Below are 26,051 nucleotides of genomic sequence, written 5' to 3'. Positions count from 1 at the left end.
GTCAGGGCTGTGGGGAGGGGCCGGGGACTCAGCTCAGGGAGAGGCACCTGGGAATGGAGGTGCTGCCCCCCGGGAGCCCACTCGTCAGAGCTTCTCATCATCTGGGCGCCTCAGCCCGGGGCAGCATGACTTGGGCGACAGAGAGCGTTAGGTGGTGGAAGATGTGTGCGTGGCAGGAGGGACACCTGCGCCTGTGGCCTCCACCGTGTGTCCAGTACCAGCTTGTGAGGGTTGCAGCGGTGCTGACGGTCCTCCATGTGTGTGTCTTTGCTGTCCCTGGACATCCACTCACCGGTCAGCAGCTGAACTCATGCGTTCGCCCATCAGGAGTCCCACCAGCTGACAGCCCGCCCTCGACAGGCGCATTTAGAAAGAACTCAAGAGCAGCCTGTGGCTCTGGGCCAGCACAGGGCCGTCACCGTCAACCTGGCCTTTGCCTCTCACCTCAGGGCCCTGTTTCCTGGGCACAGGCTCTGTCACCCCACTCTCCCTCTCCTGCTTCTCTGAGAGCAGAGACTTGGTGTGGGGAAGGGCTGTGCAGCGTGCGTGTCCACAGATGGGGCACCCTTTTCCGTGGTCATGAGGAACACAGTAGCTCCCTTTCCTTAAGCCCCGACGTGGACCTGGCCTGTCCCGAACTTGCTGTAATCGCTCTCAAACCCAACAAGTGCCCGCTCATTTCCTCGTTACAGGACACAAGAGGCTCAGAGAGGTTGAGTCACTTTGCCCAAGGTTGCAGAGCCATAAAGTGCGGAGAGGGGCGATGGAGGCTGGACCCGGGGCTCCTGCCTCTGCTCTTGCACCCCCACCTCTCAGTGGGCCCAGCAGCAGCCCCTCCTCACCCGTCTGTGTCTCTGTAGCTTTTTGTGGTCCTCACAACACCCCTGTACTGTCAAACATGGCATGCAGTGAGGGCTGGGTTTGGTCAGTCCGTGGAAGATTCTGGAATACCTTGACAGGGCTCTGGGGCAGAGCTTCTGAGCAGAGCCAGTGGTGGGGTCTGTGGCCCAGGGCTCCAGAGTGGCTCTCCTGGTCCCAGCCTTGGCCTCCTCATCCTGCTGTGGTCCATCGAGGTGGGGCAACCTGAGGAGAAGAGGGAGCGGGCAGACGAGTATGTCTGGTGTGGGAGGCCAGGTGGTGGGCGCCTGGGAAGAGGCCACCCAGGCGACCCCACGCCTCTGCCACATGTGCTTTTTGCAGTCTGAGACACGAAATGTCCTGCCGGATCCCCTGCCAGATCCCCTGCGAGATGCCTCACCAGATCCCACACCGAATCCCCCGCCGTCTCCCCCACATTTTATCCCAAATTTCAACCCTCTCTACTTGGTTGCCCTCATCCCGGCCCTGCTCATGTTCCCGGTGCTGATCTGGTGCATCTGGCGGCTGTGCTGCAAGAAGGTGAGTGCCCCCTGCCCACAGCCCTGTGGCCCAGGCCCACGGGAACCCCGCAATGGACCCAGATGCCCACCCGCCCCATGGTCCTGCCTGTGGGCAGGTTCCCATCAGCTCCAAGGTCGTCACGTGAGCACCAGAGGCGCAGGCTCTGTCCTCCATTCCCGGTCACAGACACAGCCTGGGCTTCTCAGGAGCCTCCTGCCTCATACGTACCTCAGGGAGGTGGCCTACGGGCTGCCCTGCCCCTGGGGAGAGGTGACCCTAGGCCCCTGAGACCAGGGCTGCCTCACAGTGGCCAGGCTTCTGGAGGACTCAGGTGGACCAAAGCCGGGAGGAAGCCTCTGCTGTTGAGGGAAGAAGGGGGGTCTGCAGGAGGCACAGAGGGCCCCAAAGGGAGATTGATGCTGGCTGGTAGGATTTGGAACCTTGAAAACCAGCATGGGTCTCTGCACATCTTTAGTGCCTTCCGTCAGTCCCTCCTCAGTCGTTACTAAGCACCAGGACATGCTGGGCCCCCAGCTGGCCACAAAGGGACAGAGTGGGGGGCCACAGCCTAGTGTCTGCTGTGGCGTTGGTGCCCGGGGGTATTGAGGGTAAAATGTCAACCTTCATAGGGTGTGGCAAGTGCCCTGTGTAACCAGAACAATAGCAAAGGACAGGGCCTGGCCCAGGGGAGGGAGGGAAGGCAGAGGCTCTGGCTCCCTGGGTTTGCAAGGACACATGCCAGAGATCTGGATGGAGAGAGAGGCAGAGGCAAAGGCAGAGGCGTGAGAGGCCTGAGCAAAGCCGCAGGAAGCAAGGCCTTAGGATTTCTACTAAGGGGGAGCAGCGAGGAGAGAAAGCCCAGGGGCGGGGGCCTGTCATCCCTGAGGGCTGCGAGGCCAGGGAGGGCTGCAGGGCATGGGGAGGGGAGGCGAGGAGGATGGAAGTGGGGAGTGTTCTCTTGTCTTCACATGATGTAAGGCTGCTGAGGAAAGGACCAGGCGGGGTGGCTCTACCAGGGACCAGGACCTTAGTCTGCTGTCTCTCCGTCCACCCTCCAGGGAGGTACCCATTCCCCTTGGACACCGAGGAGCCCGAGGTTCAGGGAGCTGGAGCCTGTTGACCACAGACCACAGGCAGCGGGCGCCCAGATTGACACCCCTTGTTCTGTCCCTGTGCTGCAGAGCAGGGTCCCGTCCTGTTTGCGGGGCTGAGCCAGAGCCCTCCCCGCCCCTTCCAGCCTGTGTTTGTCTCTTTAACATTCTAGACCGTCAAGGAGCCACCACCAGTGCAGAAACCAGAAAAGGTAGGTGCTGTTGGGTCCTGATGCTGTCAGCATGCCTGATGCACACACTGAGCTTCCCAAACAGGCCTCCTGCAGCCTGTGGGGCTGTTTCCACTCCCGCACGCCAGCTCCCGAGCCCCTGGGCAGAGAGAGCTGGCAGAAAGAAGTAGACAGAGGAGCAGGGGGAGACCTGCGGAGGACGTGGGACACAAAATGTCACCCACAAAAACCCTTTCTGTGCTCCCAACCCAGCCTGACCCAGGGCCTTTGTCACTGAGTTAGCAACTTGGGGTAGGTAGCCTGCCAAGATCCCTACTAAAACAAATGGGGCTTTTGGGTCAATTCCCAAATGACTGTTTGTAGGATGGTCCTTCCCCAGGACACAGGTGGGCTCTTGGAAAAGGGGTCTCAGGTTTCAGGGACCTCGTCCCCCCTCCGGGTCTCTTGTATGTTGGGCTCCATTTCCTTGGTCTTCATCCCTGTCCTCTGGCAGGGTAGGGGCTTGGCTGGGGCTGGCCTTTAGGGACTGCAGGGCTGAGGAGGGTGAGGGAGTCTTACCTGGCATTGAGCGGTGAGGGCGGCCCAGCCCAGGGTAGCACAGGGACTAAGGGTTAGGTGAGCAGGCTGTGGTTCGCTGGGCGTGGGGGCCAGAGCAGTGGCCATAAGAAGTCGTTAGAGGTGGGGCCCGGGGTCCCAAGGCACGGGGACCTGGGCCTGGGATCTGGAGGACAGCAGGCCTCACTGCCCAGGACTGGCCTCTGTGCTGGTTGCAGTGTGGCCTGGGGAGGCTGGATTTGCCCGAGGCAGGGAATACAGCCGTGTCACCTGGAAATGCTCGCAGCCCTGACGGCCCTCCATGACGTTGCATGACCTCACACCAGGCTTCTCCAATAAGGGAGGCCTCTGGGAAACAAATTTATTCGCCTTTTGGGGAAGAGCCATCTTTGCAAAAGGAGTTGGCTTGTTTTTCACACAGGGCCACTCTTCTATAGTGCAGGACGCTACATGTTGGTCCTTGAACTCTCCAACGAACCTTTGCTGAGTGGCCAGTTCTTGACAGGTGCTGGGGCCACAGATGTCATGTGTCTCTACCCCAGGAGCTGCCAAACCAGGAAGCAGACAGTGTTTTCTCTTTCTAGGAGCCAGAAGAGAAGACATGCTGTGTACGGAAATGTCCCACAATGATTGTACCTTGTGGGTGCCAAACAGGCGAGATAAGTCGGATGGAGGTGAGAAGGGCGCTTAGAGAGGGGCTGTGACCCCTAGGCTGGGGTGTGGTAGGAGGGAGCAGCCAGTTCATGCTGCACAGGCCTGGCCCCGAAGGCATGGCTTGGGTGGAGATGAGCTCTATGAGCACGGGACTTGGATCACTCGGTGTCTAACAAAAACCCGAAGCCTTCTCGACCCTCGTGGCCAGGGGAGGAGAAAAACTGTGGGGGCTCAGGCTCACACCACCACCAGCAGTGTCCTTGCTTCAAGTCTCCCCTTTGGAAGGGGCCCCGGTTTCTAGACATTGGTGGCTGGCTCACAGCCGGCCAGTCCCTGGGTCTCCGAGGTTTGTCATCAACTCCAGCAATGGCTGGGCTTCACCGGCCACCAGTTAGATGAGTGAAGAGAAACTACATCACAGACAGGCCTGTGCAGGTCACAACAAAAAAGGAATGTTCTGAGCCAAGTTCTTACACCAGTAAACTACCCAGCAATGGCAGTGGCTCCTGCGGCCCCTGCAGAGGGTCCCTCAGCAGAGTGAGGGGAAGAGCCAGCTGCATTGTCCTTGTGGCCACTGAGATGGGAGACAGGGGTGCAAGAGGAGGGGGCCTGAAGGAAACCTCCTTCCCCAGAGAGTGCTGTGGCCCCAGCCTGGTGAGGGAGAAGCCAGCCCACCAGGAGGCGGGAGATGACAGGGCTGGAGAGGACCCTGGGTGGCCGGTGGTGAGGAGGAAAGCACCCATGGTCTCTGCCCGGCTTTGCCCTCCTGCTCCCTGGTCCTCCCTCTCTCCCTGGTCGGATCTGTTGTTCCTCCTCGGAGCCTCAGATGGGAGCTGGAGAGCCAGGCCTGCCTCTCCCCTGACGGTCAGTGTGGGGGCACAGAGAAGCCAAACACACCTTCCAGGGAGGGAGGAAGCCGCCTGCCAGGGGCTTGCTCTTGCTCAGAGGGCATGACCCCCACCCCACCAGGACCCAGAGTGGCTTGACCTTCAGGGATCTGCAGCACTGATGCCCCTGCCACTGGGTCCAGGGACACCTTCTGGTCTGTTCTCTGCCTTTGTCTTCCTGCTCCCTCTCCCACCCCCTACTCCTGTATCAGGAACGAGACCCCCGAGCAAGGCATAGGTCCTCTTCCCTGCCTTCTCCTTGTGCCCCCCAAATGAGGCCCTCTTCCCCCTTTCTTTGGCTCCTGCCCAGGTCTCCCACGCCCACCTCGCGTTTCCCCTTCAGGACCTCTCCTTGGCCACCACATATCTCCTCCAACCTCTGAACTTTTCCTCTAAAAGTAGCCCCTGACTTCTCCTCCTGCACCAAAAATACTGATTTGTCCCAGATCCAAAACACTCTGTGTCCCACAGTGACAACCCCCGTTCAAAAGGCACCAGACACCCTCCCCTAGGTGGAGGCTGCAGTGCTGTGTCAGCGAGTTCATGGGTCAGAGCCCCCAGATGCCACTGGGATCTGGAGGGAACACCATCCCTCTGGAGACAGTGTCCACGCCTATAGGTTCCTCACAGCCACATCTGCCTTTCAGGGCAAACTGGATACCTTGTGTAACTTTGTTCAGAGCTGCAACCAGGTGCCATTGATGTGGTGTCAGCCCAGGGACAAGGTAAGCAGGGGTCAGGCATGTTCCCCGTGGAGGAGGAGCCTTTGATTTTGGCCCTTGACACTTGCCCTCTGGGACTGTGGGTCATCTGCCAAGGAGGAATGGCCAAGACATGGAGACATGGTGCTCTTGAGCCCCCCAGGCCCATTCTGGACATGACACCCATGCATTTCCCTTACATTGTCATGTCGGTAGTGTCAGGAGCTTTCTTATCTAGAGCAATACCCGACCCTTCCAGACCTAAGTAAAAAGGGCTGGAGAGGAAGGCAGGCCAGTGAGGGCTATTGGCTCCCAGTCCATCGTCCCTCCTCACTGCCCACCCAACCTTGTGTGTCTGCTGGCTCCACCCCCTCCAGTGAGACTCTCCTGGGCTGGTCACACAGGGGCCAGGAGTGATGGAGGGCATGTGACACCCTCCCCAATATTGTCTGCCCAACAGTGACTGGTTTTACCAACTGTAAAGATTCCATCCTTCTGTCATTACCTGTGACAATGGGGAGAAGCCAAATTGTTAAAATTGTCATCTTGGAATGTAATAATAATGAAGGCTAATTTTTTTAAGTTTATTTTTTTATTGAGGTGACATTGGTTTATTACATTATATAAATTTCAGGTGTACATCATTATATTTCAATTTCTGTGTAGACTACATCTTGTTCACCACCCAAACCAATTACCATCCGTCAGGGTGCACATGTCCCTTTTACTCCTTTTCCCCTCCCCCCTCCCTTCCCCTCTGGTAACCACCAGTCTAATCTCTGTATCTATGTGTGTGTTTGTCATTGTTGTTTTTATCTTCTACTTATGAATGAAATCACAGGTATTTGACTTTCTCCCTCTGGCTTTTTCCTGCTTAGCAGAATACCCTCAAGGTCCATCCATGTTGTCGCAAATGGCAAGATTTCATCTTTTTTAGGGCTGAGTAGTATTCCATTATGTATACATACCACATCATCTTTATCCATTCCTCCATTGATGAGCACTTAGGTAGTTTCCAAGTCTTAGCTATTGTGAATAATGCTGCAGTGAACATAGGGGTGCAAATATCATTTGAATTAGTGTTTTTGTCTTATTTGCATAAATACTCACAGTGGAATAGCTGGATCTTATTGTAGTTCTATTCTTAATGTTTTGAGGAATCTCCATACTGTTCTGCATAGTGGCTGCACCTGTTTGCAGTCACACCAGCAGTGTATGAGAGTTCCCTTTTCTCCACATCCTCTCCAACACTTGTAATTTCTTGTCTTGTTAATTATAGCTATTCTGATGGGTGTGAGTTGATATCTCATTGTAGTTTTGATTTGCATTTCCCTAATAAGTTAGTGATGTTGAAGATCTCTTCATGTGCCTGTTGGCCATCCATATATCTTCTTTGGAAAAACGTCTGTTCAGATCCTTTGTCCATTTTTTAATTGGGTTGTTTTGTTGTTGTTGAGCTGTATGAGTTCTTTATATATTTTTGATGTTAACCCTTTATCAGATATATGGTTTGCAAATATCTTCCCCCAATTTTTAGGTTTTCTTTTCATTTTGGTGATGGTTTCATTTGCTGTGCAGAAGCTTTTTAGTCTGATGTAGTCCCATTTGTTTATTTTTTATTTTGTTTCCCTTGCCTGAGTAGACATGGTATTTGAAAAGATACTGCTAAGACTGATGTCAAGAGTGTACTGCCTATATTTTCTTCTAAGAGGTTTATGCCTTCAGGTCTTACATGCAAGTCTTTAATCCATTTTGATTTAATTTTTGTGTATGGTGTAATATGATGGTCTACTTTAATTCTTTTGCGTGTGGCTGTCCAGTTTTCCCAACACCATTTATTGAAGAGACTTTTCTTCTCCATCGTATGTTCTTGGCTCCCTTGTCGAAAATTAGCTGTCCGTCGATGTGTAGGTTTATTTCTGGGCTCTCAATTCTGTTCCATTGATCTGTGTGTCTGTTTTTCTTCCAGTCCCATACTGTTTTGATTACTGTAGCTTTGTAGTATATTCTGAAGTTAGGGATTGTGATGCCTCTAGTTTTGTTCTTTTTTATCAGGATTCCTTTGGCTATTTATATGGTTGTTCCATATAAATTTTAGGATTCTTTGTTCTATTATTGTGAAAAATGTCATTGGGATTTTGATAGATATTGCATTGAATCTGTAGATTGCTTTAGGAAGTGTGGACATTTTAACTATGTAAATACTTCTAACCCATGAGCGTGGAATATCTTTCCATTTCTTTATGTCTGCCTCAGTTTCTTTATGATAGCTAATTTTTATTGAGTCCCTCCCATGGGCCATTTGCTGGCCTAAGAACTTTACACGTTTGCCCTCTTTGCATCCTCCCAGTACCTGTACATGTAGGGACTACTATCATCCCAGTGTTACCAAGGGGGGCAGCTGATGCATGGAGATGCTGAGTTATTTGTCCCAGGTCACAAAGCCTGGGAGTGACAGAGCTAGACTTGAACCCTGAGTTGGGCTCCACCCTTCTCATTGGCCTGGCTCCCTTTCAGGTCAGCACTCATGATCTCATGATGGTTACCCCCAAAGCTGCCCTGGTAACTGCCCTGCTCAGGCCCTGGGGCCCAAGGAGAGTGGTGCCCCTGGCTCACTGGAGCTTGTCTGCCTGGGATCCCCCGCTCAGTCCCTTGGCACAGACTGGGCCTGAAGGACCCTGTCGTCCCCGGGGTCTGTCGTAAGGACTGCGTTGGCCACATTCCATGAATTAGGCAAACACTGGCTCTCGATGACTGGGCAGGGCATTTACAAGTTCTGGGCAGGTCTGAAAGCCTCTGGACACTGCCGATGAGATACACTCGAGGCCTGTGACACCCATCAGGGCCCTGTCTGGTCTTGGAGGTGTCAGGGCTCCTCTGGTAGCTGGGCTTCTGGCTCTGGGTCTGAATAGAGCTCTCAGTCCCAGCCATGCTAGCATGGAAGCCCCACTCTCCATCTGATCCTCCTGCAGCCCCTCCCTAGACCCTAGCCCCATTATGGTCACGAGAGCACCACACCAGCTTTATGCCCTGAACAGTGGAGACACATGCCCAGAGAAGCCCACTTGGGCTGGAGAGACAGAACAAGACAGAGGGTTCAGGCAGAGGAGGCAAAAGGCCAGAGGGTGGACAAGGGAAAGATGCCAGAAATGGCCTTCTCACCCAACGAGGTGAGGGCAGGGGCGCTGAGCAGCTCTCTGAAATGGTCCCATTCCAAGGACCACTCTTTGAAGGTCAGGTTGGGGAGGTGGCAGAGTAATGGATTAAGGGGCACTTACAGCTGCCCAGGGCTCTGCCACACCCCTGCAGTGCCAGCTCTCAAGTCCTCTCAGCAGTCCTCTGAGCCTGGAGTGACTACTGCTGATGGCAAAAGGGGCCCAAGCAGTCAGGGAGGTTGCGGAGGCCCTGCGGAGAGGAAATGGCAGGCCCCAGGGCTGTCCTGAGGAGAGCTGGGAGCCCATAACCGTGCCTGGTGGACATGGGCCCCCTGCCCGCTCCTCTACTCCCATCTTGTTTGACCTTGTCCCTCCCATCCATCGTCCTGGAGACCTGAGTGTTGTATTGTAGGATTTCTCTTGGGTACCCCAGTATTCCAGTAGGTGCAGGAGTTCTGGCTCCTTCTCTTTAACCTTCAGTGCACTGGTCCCAGGCTTTAAAGTGAATCATGGACTAAATAGACTGGGGTGACAGCTGGGACCTGCAGTCTCTGCAGACCAGAGTCACCCCAACCCCAGTCCTGAGTGTGCAGTGCCAGACACCCAGCCCGGGCTGCTTGGGAACACATTATCCAGTACTGGCCTCATGGCCTTCCGTGTACTAAATTGTCAGTCTTGTTTACTGTAAACTGTGTAAAATGACCTTGTCTTTCTGCCCCAGCGCCTTCAAATCCCCAGAGGAGTTTTTCTGATCCTATTGCCTTCCAGACCATCTCTCCCTACACGCACATACAAATGACGCAGCAACACTCAGTCTTGTTTCTTAATCTTGAGCCAAACCCTGACTCCCATCCTGATTCTCTTCCTCTGTTGCCTTATCCCGGGGCAGCCCATTAGTTCATGGAGAACAGTTCTCCTAGATCCATCAGGAAAATTGGGCCAATAATGGGAAACCTTGCCCTCTCTCACTGAATATGATGCTGACAGTAATGTCACTGTCTTCCAGTGAGTATAATCTGAGTGCCCACCCCTACGTGAGGCCCTTGACGAACAGGATCTCATTTCATTCTCACGACAACAGCTGCCCTTGATCCAGGGCTCACAGACGGCCCGACTCTGAGTACTTCACACAAACTGAAGCTTTGCATCCTCCCAACAGCTCTATGGAGGAGGAAGCTGAGTCCCTACACAGTTAAGTCACCAGCCCAAAGTCGCACAGCCATGAAGCAGTAGGGCTACAGCAACAGCCCAGTGCCCGGCCCTTCACCGTGTGCTTGGAAGCCTCTCTGTCCTACAGGGAGGTCACTGCTCTGTGTTTAGCATCCAGGGAAACTGAGGCTCTGACGTTTAGTGAAGGGCTCAACGTGACTGGGTTATGGATGGGTGTAGCAGCACTGTCCCTGGGGAGGCTCACTTCCAAGTCCAGGCTCCATGCCCCATGTCATGCTGTCACGGTGGTATGGAAACATCTGGAAAGTACTTTCTACTGTGCAGTGTGTTAGATGTGCAAACAACTGTGAATATTAATATATTCTTTTCACACTGTGTTGCTTGCAGGCCTCCTCTAAATATGAGCTCATATCTATTTGCTGGGAAACAGTTGTTCTGGGTAACAATTAGAGCTGGGTACAGATGGGCCTCATGATGCATTCATGGCCAAGGAGCTCCTGAGTCCTTTTGACCCTGCCCATGGAGGGAGCTCAACCAAGGGTCTGTGATGAAGCAGAGGCGTGGCTTCATCCCTCCAGGAAGTCCTAAGTTGACAGCTGACCTTCAAGCCAGTGATCTTTGGGGAAGTCTGAGATCATAACTTTGGGGTTGTGATGGCAGCCAGCTCCCCCGTGCTCCACAACCCTCCCTGGTCCCTCACCCGACACTCACATTCACACACACTCACACTCACACACACACTTCCCCATGAAATAAGCATGAAATCCTAGGCTGCAGCCACAGCTCAAAGCACTGGAGATTAAGGCTAACAGTCAACCATTTGCCAACCGTTTCAAGACATGTCCCTTCACCGTGGAGCAGTTGAGCTGGTGTAAGAAGTAACTGGTCACTGGCTTAGATCTCTTCAGTTGGTGGAAAGCCAGAGAGGAAAGAGACCCCCCACAACCCGCAGTCCCCTCCCCTCACCCCCTTATGCTTACACCACAGACTCAGGGGTTCTGCCGACAACTGGGGGTCTCCCCTACTGTATGGAGAACCTCACTCCTCTCCATCATCTGTGTGCAGACCCACTCCTGCAGCTCCAGTGATGGGCTGTGGCCAGGGGAGAGGAGACGCCTCAACTCAGGTGTCCTGCCATCATGCTCCTGAGGAGCTCAAAGGGATCCCACAGCAGTTGGTAGACACTAGGTCTAGAATAATCTGTTCACATTCTGGAGTTAATAAGCAGAAATAAAGGATCTAGAGATAAGGATAAAAGATTCCAGTCTATTCTCAATTGCAACAGAAATAGCATACCCTCATGTGTGTAACATAGGTGTACTGACCTACAGTGGAAAGAAACCGCAGTACTTTACTCATTGCTATGAAAGAAGATTTGAAGATATGAAAACCTAGTCCACGCTGTCAGCTTTTCCCGAAGGAACCCATGGGCTTAATGCTGCTTTTGTGTGTAATTGTAATCAACATTTTTAGGGAATTTGATCAAAATGATTCTAAAGTTCACCTGAAAGAAAAAAGCAGTTAAGTACAGTTAAGGAATTTTTGGTGCCATCCTGGGGCAGGGAGGGTGAGGGTCCTGTTGAATGACTGAGACCCTGCCCGTGATCCCAAGAGAGACTGACTTCAGTGTTGAGAAGAGGGGTCCAGCTCCAGTGCTCTGGGGGCTGTGGGACCGGAGTGCTCCTGGACTGGCTTCGGGAATGCCGTGTGGCAGAGGCAGCATTAGAGAATAGGGGAGTCTAGATGTGTGAAATGGAGAGGCCTGAAGGACATCCCTGGAGCAGAGGAGCACCCAGCCACAACAGGGACCCAGGGATGCCCTGGGTGCGTGCAGGGAGGGTTGGTGAGGAGCCTGGAGTTGGATGGCCTGCTGGTTCGTCTGGGCACTGGGTCTGGATTCCCAAGCAGTTGGGATGCATAGCTGAAAATGTGAGCTGGTGAGGAGCCTCTTCTTGGGAAAGATGATTCTATGAGGCTGGGATTGGGGGAGAGCAGAGCCAGGTGACCAGGGGAGAGGAGACACTCGAGTCAGCCTAAGAAGGGAGCCTGGGGCCCTGGACAGACAGTAGGTGCAGAGGAATGTGAGAATGGTGGCCAGGGAGACAGGTGGCTCAGGACAGGGTCTGGGCAGAGTGGCCCCTCAGGCTAGGCCTAGTGACCTGGAGGCTGGGGAGGCCTAGAGAGAAGGGGGCAGGGGAGGTGAGCATGGACAATATGGTGAGCCAGCAGGAAGGTGGCAAGAGAGGGCAAGCCTGGGCCGTGGCTCTGGAGGGTAGAATGGCCAGCTAGGGAGTGGAGACCAGAAAAAGGGGGATTGCTGATAAATGATCAAAGCACTTGCTGTATGCAGAGAATTCAGGATTCTATTCATAGTGGTTATGTGGGTGGTTGGAAAATAAGCAAATTTACTTTCTTGTGCATATTTTTATGTATTGTCTAGTTTCTACAATGGGCAGGTATTACTTTTATAATGAGGAAAAGTAAAAATGTTTATCTGTAAAAGAGAAAACATTAACTTGATGAAACCTAGGGTGAGTTTACATAGAAAGTTGCCTAGAAAATGACATTTAGCAAGGTACTCAGTCTTGTCGTGCTGGGGAAAGTCAGCGTGTGGAATCCCTTCCCATCTCTGGGCTCAGCTCTGCTCTGCACATAGGGGTGCAAGTCCCAAAGGGTGTGTGTATTTCCCGAAAGTTTCATCGGGTCAGATATCCCTGTGGGTGTGGAAGACGACAACGTCAGGCTCAGGTGTCTCAGTTCCTTGAGAACATAGTTGTAAATTCAAGGGGTTTTAGGTGTTTTGTTTTCCTAATGTGGCTATGTTGGGGGGAAAACCACGATCATTCTAAAGAGTTTCTAAAGATTTTAAAACTAGGGTGATGAAAAGGACAGTCTCAGTAAGAGAAAGCAGCATTCAGTGCCCTTTGTCATTCACAGGTGCTCAGGTAACATTTTATGTATGAATGACAGGTTCACGGAAGCCCAAAGTCTGCCCACTACATGGAGCACCTGTGGGGACTGGTGGGAGTTTCTGGGGACTGATGGGCCCAGACAGACCTAGCAGTGGGCTCAGTGGGATTCTGGGCAGCAGAAGGGCGGGCTTGAATAGAGAAGGAATTCGGCAGGCCCCAGCAGCCAGGGAAACCACAGCTTCCTGATCCCCATTGCAATGGCTTCTCAGTGACCTTCTCTCTCTTCTCTTCCCTGCAGGGGAGGTACATCAACTTCACCCTAGTGAAGCCGCCTTGCGGGCAGTTATCCTGTGGCCCGAAGATCTGCCTTGCACCCAGCCAGGAGTGCTTCCCCAACAGCTGCTGTTCACGGTGCCAACACCCTCAACCCATCTGCTCCCGGCCTCCCTCCAGGATGCTGCCGCTGATCCCTCCCCCTGCCCGCACCCTCTATGGAGCCACTTTGTCAATCTCACCCCAGTAGCCCAACCTCTAAAGCACCAAAGATTGTTAAGAGCCCCTTGTGTACTGAATTGTACGTATATATTGAGTCTTGGTTTACAGTCAAAAGGAGTTGGAATTTATTGCTGGTCAGCAAGCGATTTTGCTACCTGGTGAGTGTTGCTCTGCTGTATGAGACGTATCTATACTGCTCCTGCAGGGACAGAGCACTCTGGTGTCCTGTGGATGTAGACATGGATGAGTCCCACTCCCCACAGCCTGGTCTTCATCTGTCACCAAGGGCTGGGACGCATGGGGTTTTAGCCAAATTCTGCTCTTTGAAAAAGCCCAAAACATCTTTGAACTATGACCACAATCCTGTGTCTCCTTCCCTGATTTTATGCAGAGAGAAGTTCTTGAATTTCTCACTCCTTCACTCCATGTCCCTGGTTTCTATTTTTTGGCTACCCACATTCCAAATGTGTCATAGAAAGAGACGAGGCCCATCAGCTGGAAGTGCCACTTCCCTTCCCCGATACCCCAAACTGTCCCTAAGCCCAGGAGAATTTTAGAGGCTCCTCTCCATTTCCCTAGAGAAGGTAAACCTCCCCTATTAGCCCTTTGCCACCACAGAAGAAACCATGTTCCCACAGAGACGTTTTAGCGTGCGGTGTCCTGCGAGCCAGTGTGTGCACGCATGTCTGTGTGACTGCTCCAGTGCCGAGCACACAGCCACGGCAGATGACGCGGGACCCCTGGGTGCTTCAGGAGGGGTCCTGCAGTGGGGACCATGACCAGTTGTCCCTAATCCCTGTTGATAGTCAGTAAATTAAACTGCTCTCTCCCCCACCCCCATCTCCTCGAATGTTATATTTATGCCTTTCAGTTGAATTTCTGCCAGACAACTATAGGTAAAAATATGTCAGGTTTGGGTTTGTAATCTGTATTGATTGAAGTGGATGAATAGAGATGACCATAATATTCCCCATGTTTAAAAAAATGAGAAAAAAAGTTTTGCTGGAATGGCTTGTACGTATATATGTAGGGACTGTTTGCAGGGTTCCCCTAGGTCACATGACCTTGAACCTTCAAAGCATTTATACCTGGAGTTGCCCTTTCTTGAAGACCCCTCCCCCACTGCTTTGTCCTGTCACAGCTTGGGTTCCACATCTGTGTCCTGCCAACAGCCAGGACAGGAGCGGGGAGAGGGGGCGTCTCCCACCCCCTCGTGGGCCTAGTCCATCTCCGCTAGCACATCCATCTCCCAAGCTATTTATATTTTCCCTTGGCCCAAAATGCCAGGCACAAGGCAATTCAGAGAAGTACACCAATGAAAATGGAGGAAATCGAAGAGGGCACTTAAACCCCTGTGGGGTGGGACTCAGTTGTCTGATTTGGGCCCCATGCGGAGACTCATTCCCAGAGCAACTGTAGGTGCTGAGAGCAGCCACTCTGTACCTCACTTCCTAACATCCTTCATGGAACGTGAGGCCTTTGTCACTGTTGTGTTTTGGTTTGGTTTTGTGTCACAAAGAGTAAAAGCCACTGGTTGTGTAAATACAGAGGATGGTAACGAGGGGCTCCTGATGCCTGGCTGGCAGGTGACCCTGCCCGCCTATGCAACCCCCTGGGGCAGGGTCCAGAGAGGTGAGTCACAGACTCTGTGCAGGTGTGGGTGGGCCCCACTGGTTCTAGAGCCTTCGCTGAGCTCCCTGGCGCCTCCGGGTCATGTACACATTCCAGCTTTAAAAAGGCAACTGGGACTTTGGGTCTTTTTGAGAATCAGGGAAAAATGTTTATTGTATTCATGATACCAAGGAAAGTGTGTAAAACTTTTTTTATTAAGAAGAAAGAGCATTAAAATAACCTGAAAGTGTATAGAGAGATTTTATCTCTTCATTAGAACTGGAATGTTTCAGATTGTCCGTAATTGGTGAAAGCATTGTCTTGGCCTGAGGTTCAAGGACACTTTGCTGAAACTGGCTCTGTGCTCCTGCATTATATCCACGTATAAGCATAAGACGGTACATGCCCATCTCTGAGACTCGGTGACCCTGTATGGAGAAATGTATATGTGATTTAATAAAGGGCTTATTGTGACCTATAATATATAATATATACTATATAATAATGTGACCCTGACTGAAATCAACATACCTGTGTATTAATGGATGTTGAGAGCTGTCTTAGTTTTAGCCAATATGGACTAAGGCCCATTGCTCCTGAATGTTCCATCAGAGGACATCTGGGAGGTACACTGGTCCGCCCTTTGCCACCCACACCAACCCTCATTCCCTCGCCTCACTTTCTGTGGTGAACAGTAACAGGAGGCAGCAGGAAAGGGGAGTTTCATTGGCAATCTCTTCCTGGGCCATCTCTCGCCCTGCCTTCCCCTCTCTAGCTCAGCCCATCTCTGGCTTGGCCTTAAGCAGGGACCTCCTCACCCTAGTGAAGAGGAAGAGGCTGTGGTCTGCAGCTGATGCCTGACACCCAGGGGCTGCCTTTTGTCCCACCTCCCCCTCTTGGCCTGAGTTCTTGGGTGGAGCCAGATATTTTTAGAAAAGAAATCTCACATGTGAGCTGTCCCAGACTGAGACGCCTACAAAGGGGAATATACTGGGCAATGCTTGTTCCTTATTTTAGACTAGGGCAGTAAAAATGCACATTGTCTGAGTGTCTCTTGGTGTCATGTGAAGCAGCCCCTGTAGACTCAGAATGGACCTCCAAGCCTGGGCCAAAGCTTGTGCTTCTGGAAGCCAGGAGCCCCCAGCCCCCACAAGGGTTAGCTGCAGGCCTCCTCTATGAGCACACAAGCAGAAGTGCACACACTCCCATGTTGGAGCTTGTGTTCCTAACAAAGCTGTGGCCTTAACAGCAGTTCCCCCCTTGTCTGTGTACCAGGACCCCCAGAGCAGGCCCAGGACATGGAGGAGGTCAGGGCAGCAGAGGGAGCTCCATTTCTCAAGCATGCCCGGCGCTTGCACTTGCTGTGCTAGGCCACCTGTCCCCACGGGAAAGTCGTCTACTGAAGTGTCCATTCAGTTTCACTCTCTCGCTGTCTCACTTGATCTCTCTGTTTTCCATTCCACGTTCCAAACACGTAGCCAGGCCTTTGGTATTGCCTGGATGTTTGCAGTGGAAAACAAGTGGCCTGAGTCACCCTTTCTTCCTTCTTGTGTCAAGACTGCAGCTCCCGAGGGGCAATGCTTAGTGTCTCTGAGTGGGGGGATGGAGTGGAGAGCGAGGGAGGAGAGAGGTCAGGGGTCAGAGAGGGTGGCTGCCCAATACCAGACCCTAGAGGGGTGGCTGGGTGGTGACCAAGCCCAGGGACCCAACCTCACCAGAGCCTCCAGGGCTGAAGGGCTCATGTAGGCCGGGCACAGCATGACTCGAGGGTAGGCATGAGGACTGCTGACCAGGGACCTGCTGCATGCAGGACTTTGGCCCAACCCTGGAGGAAGAGCAGCCCCCAGGAGCGTATGAAAATTACATTCTTAAATATGAAGAATTCCATTTTTAAATCATGAATCTTTCAGGTGAACCACAAAGCTTGCAAAAATTTCACAGACTACTCCAAAATGTGCCCCTAGCTTGTTCACGTCCTTTGTCAACCGGGGAACTTTCGTGGAAAAGTTTAAGAAATCCTGCCATCAGGGCTCCCTATGCGGAGACCCCAGCCTGACCATGCCTCTAGGCTGTTTAGGGTCAGGGCCCACAGCGGACACCAGAAGGACAGGGCTGTAGTGGCTGTGGGTCCTGACCTGTGGTCGGATAGGCAGCCAGGCCCCAGTGGGACCAGAAATTGGAAAGCTCACGGGATCCACACTTGGTCTTCTCTTTCAGGTTCTCCTGCTCTCTGGGCCATGTGGCTTCTGGGCTCTGCCCCTCCACTCTCTCTGCATCTGCCGCTTTCTCCCCTATCTCTGCCTCCCTGTGCACTTGGCTGCCCACCGCCCCACAGTCCCTGGTTGCTGGTCTTCTACTCAGGTGGACTGGCTGCTCCCCAGTGCCACACTGCTAGGGGACGATGTCCGTGCCTGGTCCAACCACCAGGGTCATATACAAACAGCTGCTGTCAGGCCCAGCATAGGGTGTGGGGGCAGTTTTGAGGGTGTGACATGGGCTGAGCATGCACTTCCAACCTTGTCTTTAACATGTGGAGGAGCCTGACCCATCTCTCTCTCCATGAGTGGCCCCTGTCCCCCTACAGCCTTCACTCCTACTTGTTTTTCCCACCTACTTTGTCCTTCTGATGCCCCAGGAAGCTGAGGCATGTGAGCAAGAGCCCCTCAGTGTCTGCTTTCACCTGCCCCCAGTACCTGCCTCTTCTGTCAGAGTCACACGCCTGCCTCTGCCTCCAACCTGCAGACGGACTTGTGCCAGTTGGGAGAATAGGGCTGGGCTTGGGCAGTCGGGGGAGAGAGAGAAGTCCAGTCTCTTATGTGCAGGAAATGGGGTGTGGGGGTGTCTGGGCTCAGTTAACAACAAAGCCGTTGTATTTGTTTGCTCAGATTGCCGTAACAAAGTACCACAAACTGGGTGGCTTAAACACAAATTTATTTTCTTACAATTCTGGAGGCTAGAAGTCCAAGATCAAGGTATCTGCAGGGCTGGTTTCTTCTGAGCCCTCTCCTTGGCTCGCAGATAGCCATCTTCTCCCTGTGTCTTTACATGGTTTTCCTCCTGTTTATATCTGTGTCCTAATTTCCTCTATAAGGACACCTAGTATATTGTATTAGGGCCCACCCTAATGACCTCATTTAATTTAATTACCTCTTTAAAGACTCCATCTCCAAATACAGTCACATTTTGACATACTGGGGGATTAGGGCTTCAACAGATGAATTTAAAGAGGACACATAATAGCCATTTATCCACTGACACCATCAAGAGTCCCTCTTCAAATGATGGGTTCTAGGGGACAGTGGAGTCCTGGGAAAAGACTCCTACAAGCTTTGGAGACAAAAAGGCCACAGCTCCTGCTCAACTCCATCGTTACAGACGAGCTGGATGACCACAGGCAGGTCACCGTCACCTCTGTAGATACCAGATCTATGTGAAGATTGATTATGTACATAGCTCACCACACACACAAATAGTGGGGACTCCTAAGAGGCAACTCCTGCATGATGAGTTCCTAGGAATTTGAGGCAATGCTGGGTCAGGACCCAATTGCTCAGGTCAGTCTGCAAGATTGAGAAGGGACCTGGGAGACTCATCATCTCCTTTGATGAATGAGGAGCTGAGGAAGAGCGTGTCGGTGCTTCATCGTTCTAGGGGCAGCAGCCCCATCCTCATGAGCGTTGCAGCCCGTGAGCCCAAAGGTGACCTGGGATTCTCAAACCCAAAGATACAATTCCTTGTCACCAGAAATCCTAAACCGTCATTCCTTATTTCCCTGCTACCTGTGGGTGATAGGCATCCTGGGGAAGCAAACTCTGGCTCAGAGAGCAGATGGCCAGCCATGGGAGGTGCTCACCACGCAGTCAGGAGGCCATGAAGGGGAGGTGTGTCTGCCTCAGAGATAGGCTGCTAAATCAGCAGAAGCCTAACCTGGGGCCCAGGGGCAGAAGGCACAGGGGGCTGATGGGTGTCTCCTGCAGCGCCCCCCAAGTGGCCTTCCTGTCTTGTAGCCTCAGGCATTTGGTGCCCAGGTGCCCCGCTGAGGACCTGGGATGAAGATGATGGAGAGGCCAGTGTGACGTGGTCAACTATTCCAGGAGATGGCGCTCAGAGCTTGCCTTTGTTTACTAGCCCAATTTAAAAATCCATTTTAAAATGTCAGTGTTAGCAGAATCATGGAACAAAAACGCCCGAGACTTCTGTTTCACCCATTATGTGTCACCTTCTGCCATGCTGTCAATGGTGAGACATTTGTCCCTTTCTGGAGCCTCAAGATATTTCTTGAAAACCTAGAGAGATGGGAGAGTACTTGGAGGGGTGGGGGGACCCTGTACTGCCCTAAGCCGTCAGCACACACTTTTCTGAACACAGGCCTCCCCCCAAACACACAGCCTCCTGTGATGACAACAGACCCACTGCTGGGGCAGCCAAGTCTGTGCTCACGGGCCAGTCCTAGCCCCTCTGCCAGACCCCGGCGTGCCCAGGTGTATGGGTCCTGTGCAGGCACCCGTGGAAGAGCCCTGCTGCTCTTCTGCCTTCTCCCCACGATCATCCGTCTACTCCCCACTCACTGCAGACTTGGGCAGGCTGACCCTGCACTGCAGCCCAAGGCTCACTGTTATCCCAGGGAACCTCAGCATCCACAGGATGACCATCTAACACCATGACCTCTCGATCCTCAACCTCTTGGCCTCCAGCTCCCTGCACTGCAAGCCATCTCCCTACCCCTGACCATACCTTGAGCCTTCTTCTCCCCTAACCACACAATTCAGACATCTCTTTCTCCCAACACCGTGGACACTTCCAGTTTATTGACTTATTACTTCCACCCCATTATTTTTTAACCTCATCAGGACTTGTAATCCACCGACATCTCAATTTTCTTTCAAGCACAGGCCCCAACACCCCGACTAATCTCATTCCAGTTTGCTGCATTTCTCTGGCCCCTTTTCTTTGTCACATGCTCAGGGTGAAACTGCTGACTCAAATGAATGGAACCAATTGTTTGCCTTTTCTGAGCCTGCCCTGGGCTACTGAATGCTATTGCCGGGAACAACGCACTCCTGGCATGTTGGCACTCTCAAAGTCAATACCCGCCAATCTCAACTTCAATGCTGAGCACAACTTTTAATTAAAAATTCAGCTAAAAACAAGAAAAACCATTTACTAAATGCCATAAAATTTTTTAACAAGTGAGGAAACTTGAAGTCAATCAAGTCAAGACGGTGAGTGGCTTTGGGACCTTGAAGACATGAGAACAAGCCTTATGCCTAAGGGGCCAAGACACTCGTGTCAGGTGGGGCTGGAGGTGAGGCCTCAGCTCTCAGGCACGTAGAGAGTTGGAATCTGCTCTCTCTTTTTTTTTTCTTATTTTATTTATTTTGTTTTTATTTTTATTTATTTTTTTTTATTTTATTTTGTTTTTATTCTTATTTTTATTTTTTTACTTTTTATTTTCTTTTTTTTTAAATTTTTTGTTTATTGCAGTAACATTGGTTTATAACATTGTATAAATTTCAGGTGTACATCATTATACTATTTCTGCATAGATTACATCATGTTCACCACCCAAATACTAATTACAACCCATCAGCACACACTTGTGCTGAATTATCCCTTTCGCCCTCCTCCCTCCCCCCTTCCTCTCTGGTAACCACCAATCCAATCTCTGTCTCTATGTGTTTGGTTATTGTTGTTATTATCTACTACTTAATGAAGGAAATCATACGGCATTTGACCTTCTCCCTCTGACTTATTTCACTTTGCATAATACCCTCAATGTCCATCCATGTTGTCACAAATGGCTGGATTTCATCGTTTCTTATGGCTGAGTAGTATTCCATCATGTATATATACCACACCTTCTTTATCCATTTGTCCCTTGATGGGCATTTAGGTTGCTTCCAAGTCTTGGCTATTGTGAATAACGCTGCAATGAACACAGGGGTGCATGTATCTTTACACATTGGTGTTTTCAAGTTCTTTGGATAAATACCCAGCAGTGGAATAGCTGGATCATATGGTAGTTCTATCCTTGATTTTTTGAGGAATCTCCATACAGTTTTCCATAGTGGCTGCACCAGTTTGCACTCCCACCAGCAGTGTATGAGAGTTCCCTTCTCTCCACATCCTCTCCAACACATGTTGTTTCCTGTCTTGTTAATTATAGCCATTCTGACGGGTGTGAGGCGATATCTCATTGTAGTTTTGATTTGCATTTCCCTGATAGTTAGTGATTTTGAACATCTTTTCATGTGTCTGTTGGCCATCTGTATATCTTCTTTGGAGAAATGTCTGTTCAGGTCTTTTGCCCATTTGTTAATTGGGTTGTTAGTTTTTTTGTTGTTGAGATGCATCAGTTCTTTATATATTTTAGAGATTAAGCCCTTATCAGATGTATGGTTTGCAAATATCTTCTCCCAATTGTTAGGTTGTCTTTTCGTTTTGTTGATGGTTTCCTTTGCTGTGCAGAAGCTTTTTAGTTTGATGTAGTCCCATTTGTTTATTTTTTCTATTGTTTCTCTTGCCAGGTCAGACATGGTGCTTGAAAATATGTTGCTAAGACCGATGTCGAAGAGCGTACTGCCTATGTTTTCTTCTAGATGTTTCATAGTTTCAGGTCTTACATTCAAGTCTTTAATCCATTTGGAGTTAATTTTTGTGTATGGTGTAAGGTAAGGGTCTACTTTCATTTTTTTGCATGTGGCTGTCCAGTTTTCCCAACACCATTTGTTGAAGAGACTTTCTTTTCTCCATTGTATGTTCTTGGCTCCTTTGTCAAAGATTAGCTGTCCATAGATGTGTGGGTTTATTTCTGGGCTTTTGATTCTATTCCATTGATCTGTGTGCCTATTTTTGTGCCAGTACCATGCTGTTTTGGTTACTATGGCTTTGTAGTATATTTTGAAATCAGGGAGTGTGATACCTCCAGCTTTGTTCTTTTTTCTCAGGATTCCTTTAGCTATTCGGGGTCTTTTGTTGTTCCATATAAATTTTAGGATTCTGCTCCCTCTTAAGCCAAGAGCTGCAGGGGGCAACAGCCGCCATAAAACAGGACTAGAAACCTCATCCCCAGCTGAAGACATAGCACAGAAAACAGCTGGACACCCGTGGGAAATCAGGGCCCCAAATCTGCAGTGAGTGGGTTTGGAATCTGCACTGAGAAGCTAGCATTAAGGCCCCCTGGACCTGATAGAACCTGCCAGCTGTCAGCCGAACCAAACACGAAACTCCCCCTGGAGACACCTTCCCCATCCAGGGTCCTTGGGATCTCAAGAAAAACATTTCCTGCTGAAGATGAGCTCAAAGGAAAAAAAAAATCCTAGATGTATAACCAAAAAGAGCCAGCAGATTCAAGAAACGAACAGGCTCAGGGCCCAGAAGGTAGAGATAATAGAGGATTCAAAAAGGGACAGTAAATAAGAGCGTGTGAAATGTTCAAACAAGGTAAAGGACGGAATCAAAACTGTAAGGCAGGAACAGCTAATCAGGAAAAAGGCAGGGTTTAAAAAGAATCAAAGCGGGGCCAGCCCGGTGGCAGCATAGTGTTAAGTTAGCACACTCCACTTCAGCGGCCTGGGGCTCATGGGTTCAGATCCCTGGCGCAAAGTCCTAAAAGGGCATTAAATTAGAAATTAAATGTGACTAGACAAGGTTGAAGAGAAAAGATGGAATAATTCGAAAGACGCATCTGCAGACATCGTCCCCGGCGCAGCATAGAGATAACTGAGATGGAAACCAGGAAAGGGAAATCAACGAACCAGGAAAGAATGAGGAGCCTCAGACATGGCAGCTTCTTTGCCCATCCTCCGTGGCCAAAGGATAAAACCAAGGGCCTGGAACTCAACTACACGGACGAACAGAGCCTGACTTGCCAGGCCAGAGAGCACACACAACTAGAGAAACCACTGAGTGGTCTGCTGAGGACAAGTCAGTAGATTCTCTAGAGGGTTCTGGAAGGGCTGGTGGGGCTGATGGAGGATGGAGAACTAGCCCTCTGTATGGGACAGGATGAGTTCCTGGGCCTGTACACAGTTGGTTAAACCAAGTCCCATATTCACGGACCAAGGGGGTTTTCACTCAGGCCTGGTGCACCGGGTGACTCAAAGTCTATGATTAATATTCAAGTTTGATATCTGCCATAGGTTAATTTTATACCATAAGGACTGTTTCAGTCCTCCGCCAATCTCTGACCTCACTAATTCACCCCACACTTGGCATGGGATATCGCGTCCTGTTAAATAGACAAAAACAACCGTGGGGCACATAGAAGGAGTTCCCTCTCTTGTCTGACGCACCCTCATTTCTCTACCCCTTTCTTTTAAATATCATGACAGAGAGGTTTGGGTTTCAGTTTTTGCTTTCCTTCCTAAGGTCAAAGTCTCCAGTGGTGCCCTGGCTCCCGTTCCCCACTCCCTTCTTGTGGACCTGGTGTCACTGTTGTGTTCCTCTCTCTCCTGTGTCTTCAAACTCTCCTTCTCTACCCCTCCAAGATCATTTAAACACGTCCAATCCCCTCCTCCCTTAAAAACGCCTTCCTTGGCCCACATCCCTTCCAGATACAGGCCACTCTCTCCCCTACCTCCCAAGGTGCCTTCATACTGAGCCCACTGCTCCCATGGCACCCCACTGCTGTCCAGTACCCTCCCTGCCACACCCCTGGCATTGCCCTCCCCGGAGTGACCACCTGTCAATAAATCCGATCAGCTGACTGGAGCCCTTCACCTGTGGTCTGCTCTGCAGCTGTGGTAGCAGAATCACCGCCGTCTCCTGAAACCGTCTCTCCTCCTTCCATTCCCAGCACAATGCGTTCACCCTGTTCTGTGGGTGTATCTTCACTCTCCATCTTGATCCCCTTCTCATCTCCCTGTGCAGTTATCATCCATGTCTGTGGCTTAATTACCACCCGTATGATGATGCCCCCAATGCCCCGCTCCACACCAGTTCTCCCCCTCAGTCCCGGAAGCTTCTCTGTAACTGCCTACCTGACAGCTCCACTTAGATGTTGTCTTAGGTCTGTTTGGCCGGAAGCAGAGCCTGAGACCAGGATATGTGTCTGGTGGTTTCCTCAAGAAGTGCAGCCAGGAGGCCAGGGACGGAGTGAGGGAAGGAGGACAGGAGAGGGAGGCTCCCGCACCTCAGCATGACCCAGGGAGCCCTCGAGTGAGGCCCCCAGGTCTGTTTCCCCCGAGGTGGGAGAGCTAGGCCTTTCTGCGTCAGCGCCTGCAGTCTTTGAGTCGGGCAGTCGGTCGATAGAGACTCCAGGCACGGCCTGGGCTCCCGTACCTCAACAGCAGTCTTCTGAAGAATCGTCACAGGGCCAGCCATTAGACACAAAGTGCAGAAACTGCAGATGGAGGGCATGGGAATTGGGCAGCATGCTGACAGCGTCCCCACAGCTGTCAGACAGCATGTCTGGAAGTGGCCTCATCTTGCCCTGTCTCTGGAGAACATGCCCCCATCTATGCTGTTGCTAAGCAGAAACTGGAAGTGACCCCAAATCCCTCTCTGTCCCTCACACCCACATCCTGTCATCCAGTCCCCCATCTCCACCTTTCCCCTGTCAGCAGGCTGCTACCCTCAGCCCACAGCAACCCCTTCCACCCGCCTCCTCACTCTCCCATCTGGCTCCACACAGCTTTGGGCTTCCAGAAATCTGGGCCCGATCCTGCCATTCTCCTTCGTGCCTGTCAATCCTGCCTCACTGTGCTTAGCCTAAACTCGGAAACGCTTTTGGTGCCTGCAGCCTCCCCTGGATTCCCAGCCTCACCTATTGCTTTCCCTGGTGACTCTGCAGCTATTCTCAACCTGCGCAGGCTACACCTCTCACATCCTTCTGCCCTGACTGGTAGTAAGCTGGGCGCCTACTGTGTCTGCATGCACACACACCCTGTCTGTCCACAAACACCACACCATGGGCATCATTGACCTCCGTTTTGCTTTTCTGCCACCCCCACCCCTAGCCCCATCCCTGGGCTAACTGTGATGATTCATCAGGGCCCAGTGAAATGTCCCTCCCTCAGAGCAGCCTCCCAACTCCCGAGGCCCAGACTAGGTTCCATCCCCTGCTGTACACTCCAAACAGCATCCTCTACCTTTCTCTCCGCGGCTCACCTGCAGCTTGCCGGACTTTGTGGACAGTCTGTGCTCCCCCTGGGCCAGGGCTGTAGGCCCAGCATCTTCCACACTCAGCTGAGTATTGGGAACATGGTAATGTCTATCACTCTTTGTACCACGAGGGAAATGTGTGGCTGGGGATCCTGGGATCCCACGGGAAGATTGTAACATTCCTCACAAGAACTCTGGCTTGGGCTGGCTATGTCCTGAGCACCCCTAGGCATGTGCCAGCTTCCACCAGCCTCGTTGTTGCATGTGGTTCTCACAGTGACTGCCTGAGCAGTAGGAAGGGCAGGCTACAATGATTTCACTCATGAAGACCCCCACAGAGTGCTCAGACAGCTACCCCAGGGTGCAGCTAGCTGGACCCAGTTCTGTCTGAAACCCAGGCCCGGGCTCACTCAGCAAGGCTTGGGGAGCACCATGGCTTCGGGCGTCCTCTTCCTGCCCGAAGTGGTAGTCCAGGGGAAGAAGAGAATTCTGGATGGGGTGAATGCCATGGCCAGGGCTGGCGAGCTGCCCACGCCCACCCAGGAGTGAGGAAAGGCCATTCAGGAGGCACAATATGCTCAAGGGCAGGATGTAGACACAAGTGGGGCGGGTGAGAGGTTCCAGAGGGGATGTGGGGTCCAATGGACAATCCCAGGATGGGGCTGGTGAGCCAAGGAGCCCCCGCAGGGGCAGGTGGGGCCTCAGGGCTCTTGTCTCTGAGGTAGGAGGTGCCCTGGTGATCCCACAGGTCAACCAAGGTTCAGAACCCTGATGTGGAGGGGGAAGAACAGAAGGCCCAGGAAGGAGTCCTGGGGACAGTTAGATGGTAGAAAAGAGACGGAAAAGAATGCAGGGTGCTGGGTATCCCGGAAGCGGAGCAAGGACTGAGCTTGGAAAAGAAGGGACGTCCTGGCTGCAGGAGCTGGGCAGAATGGAGCCTGAGAAGAGGGCACGAGCCCTGAGGGGGAGCAGGCCATGGAGGGACTGGTCCTCTCCTGTGACCTCACTGGGTCACTGTGCCCTGTAGACCCCAGAGGGCAGGGTTGTGTCTGGCAGTCTCTCTGTGCCAAGCTCTGCAGCCTGTCTTGGACTCAGGGTCCAGCATCTCTCTCTGGGCTCTGCCCGGGGCCCACCACACCATGGTG

The 26,051-nt window shown here is 51.8% G+C and overlaps 1 protein-coding gene across 1 annotated transcript in view; it reads left to right on the top strand.

Annotated features, from left to right (window-relative positions):
- Window positions 1-13,293, top strand: part of ANTXRL (ANTXR like) — a 48,988-nt gene extending 35,695 nt beyond the window's left edge. Inside the window, exons 13-17 of the mRNA XM_014789037.2 lie at window positions 1,201-1,398; window positions 2,645-2,683; window positions 3,802-3,891; window positions 5,406-5,483; window positions 12,995-13,293. Of these exons, the coding sequence (XP_014644523.2) occupies window positions 1,201-1,398; window positions 2,645-2,683; window positions 3,802-3,891; window positions 5,406-5,483; window positions 12,995-13,219 (630 nt within the window). The 3' untranslated portion in view covers window positions 13,220-13,293. The remainder of the gene's footprint in view (window positions 1-1,200; window positions 1,399-2,644; window positions 2,684-3,801; window positions 3,892-5,405; window positions 5,484-12,994) is intronic.
- Window positions 13,294-26,051: the final 12,758 nt, after the last annotated feature.

This window comes from Ceratotherium simum, chromosome 6 (assembly GCF_057802395.1).
Source record: "Ceratotherium simum simum isolate JZ-2026a chromosome 6, ASM5780239v1, whole genome shotgun sequence".
Lineage (NCBI taxonomy): Eukaryota > Metazoa > Chordata > Mammalia > Perissodactyla > Rhinocerotidae > Ceratotherium > Ceratotherium simum.
This window is presented reverse-complemented; position numbering and strand designations above follow the sequence as displayed.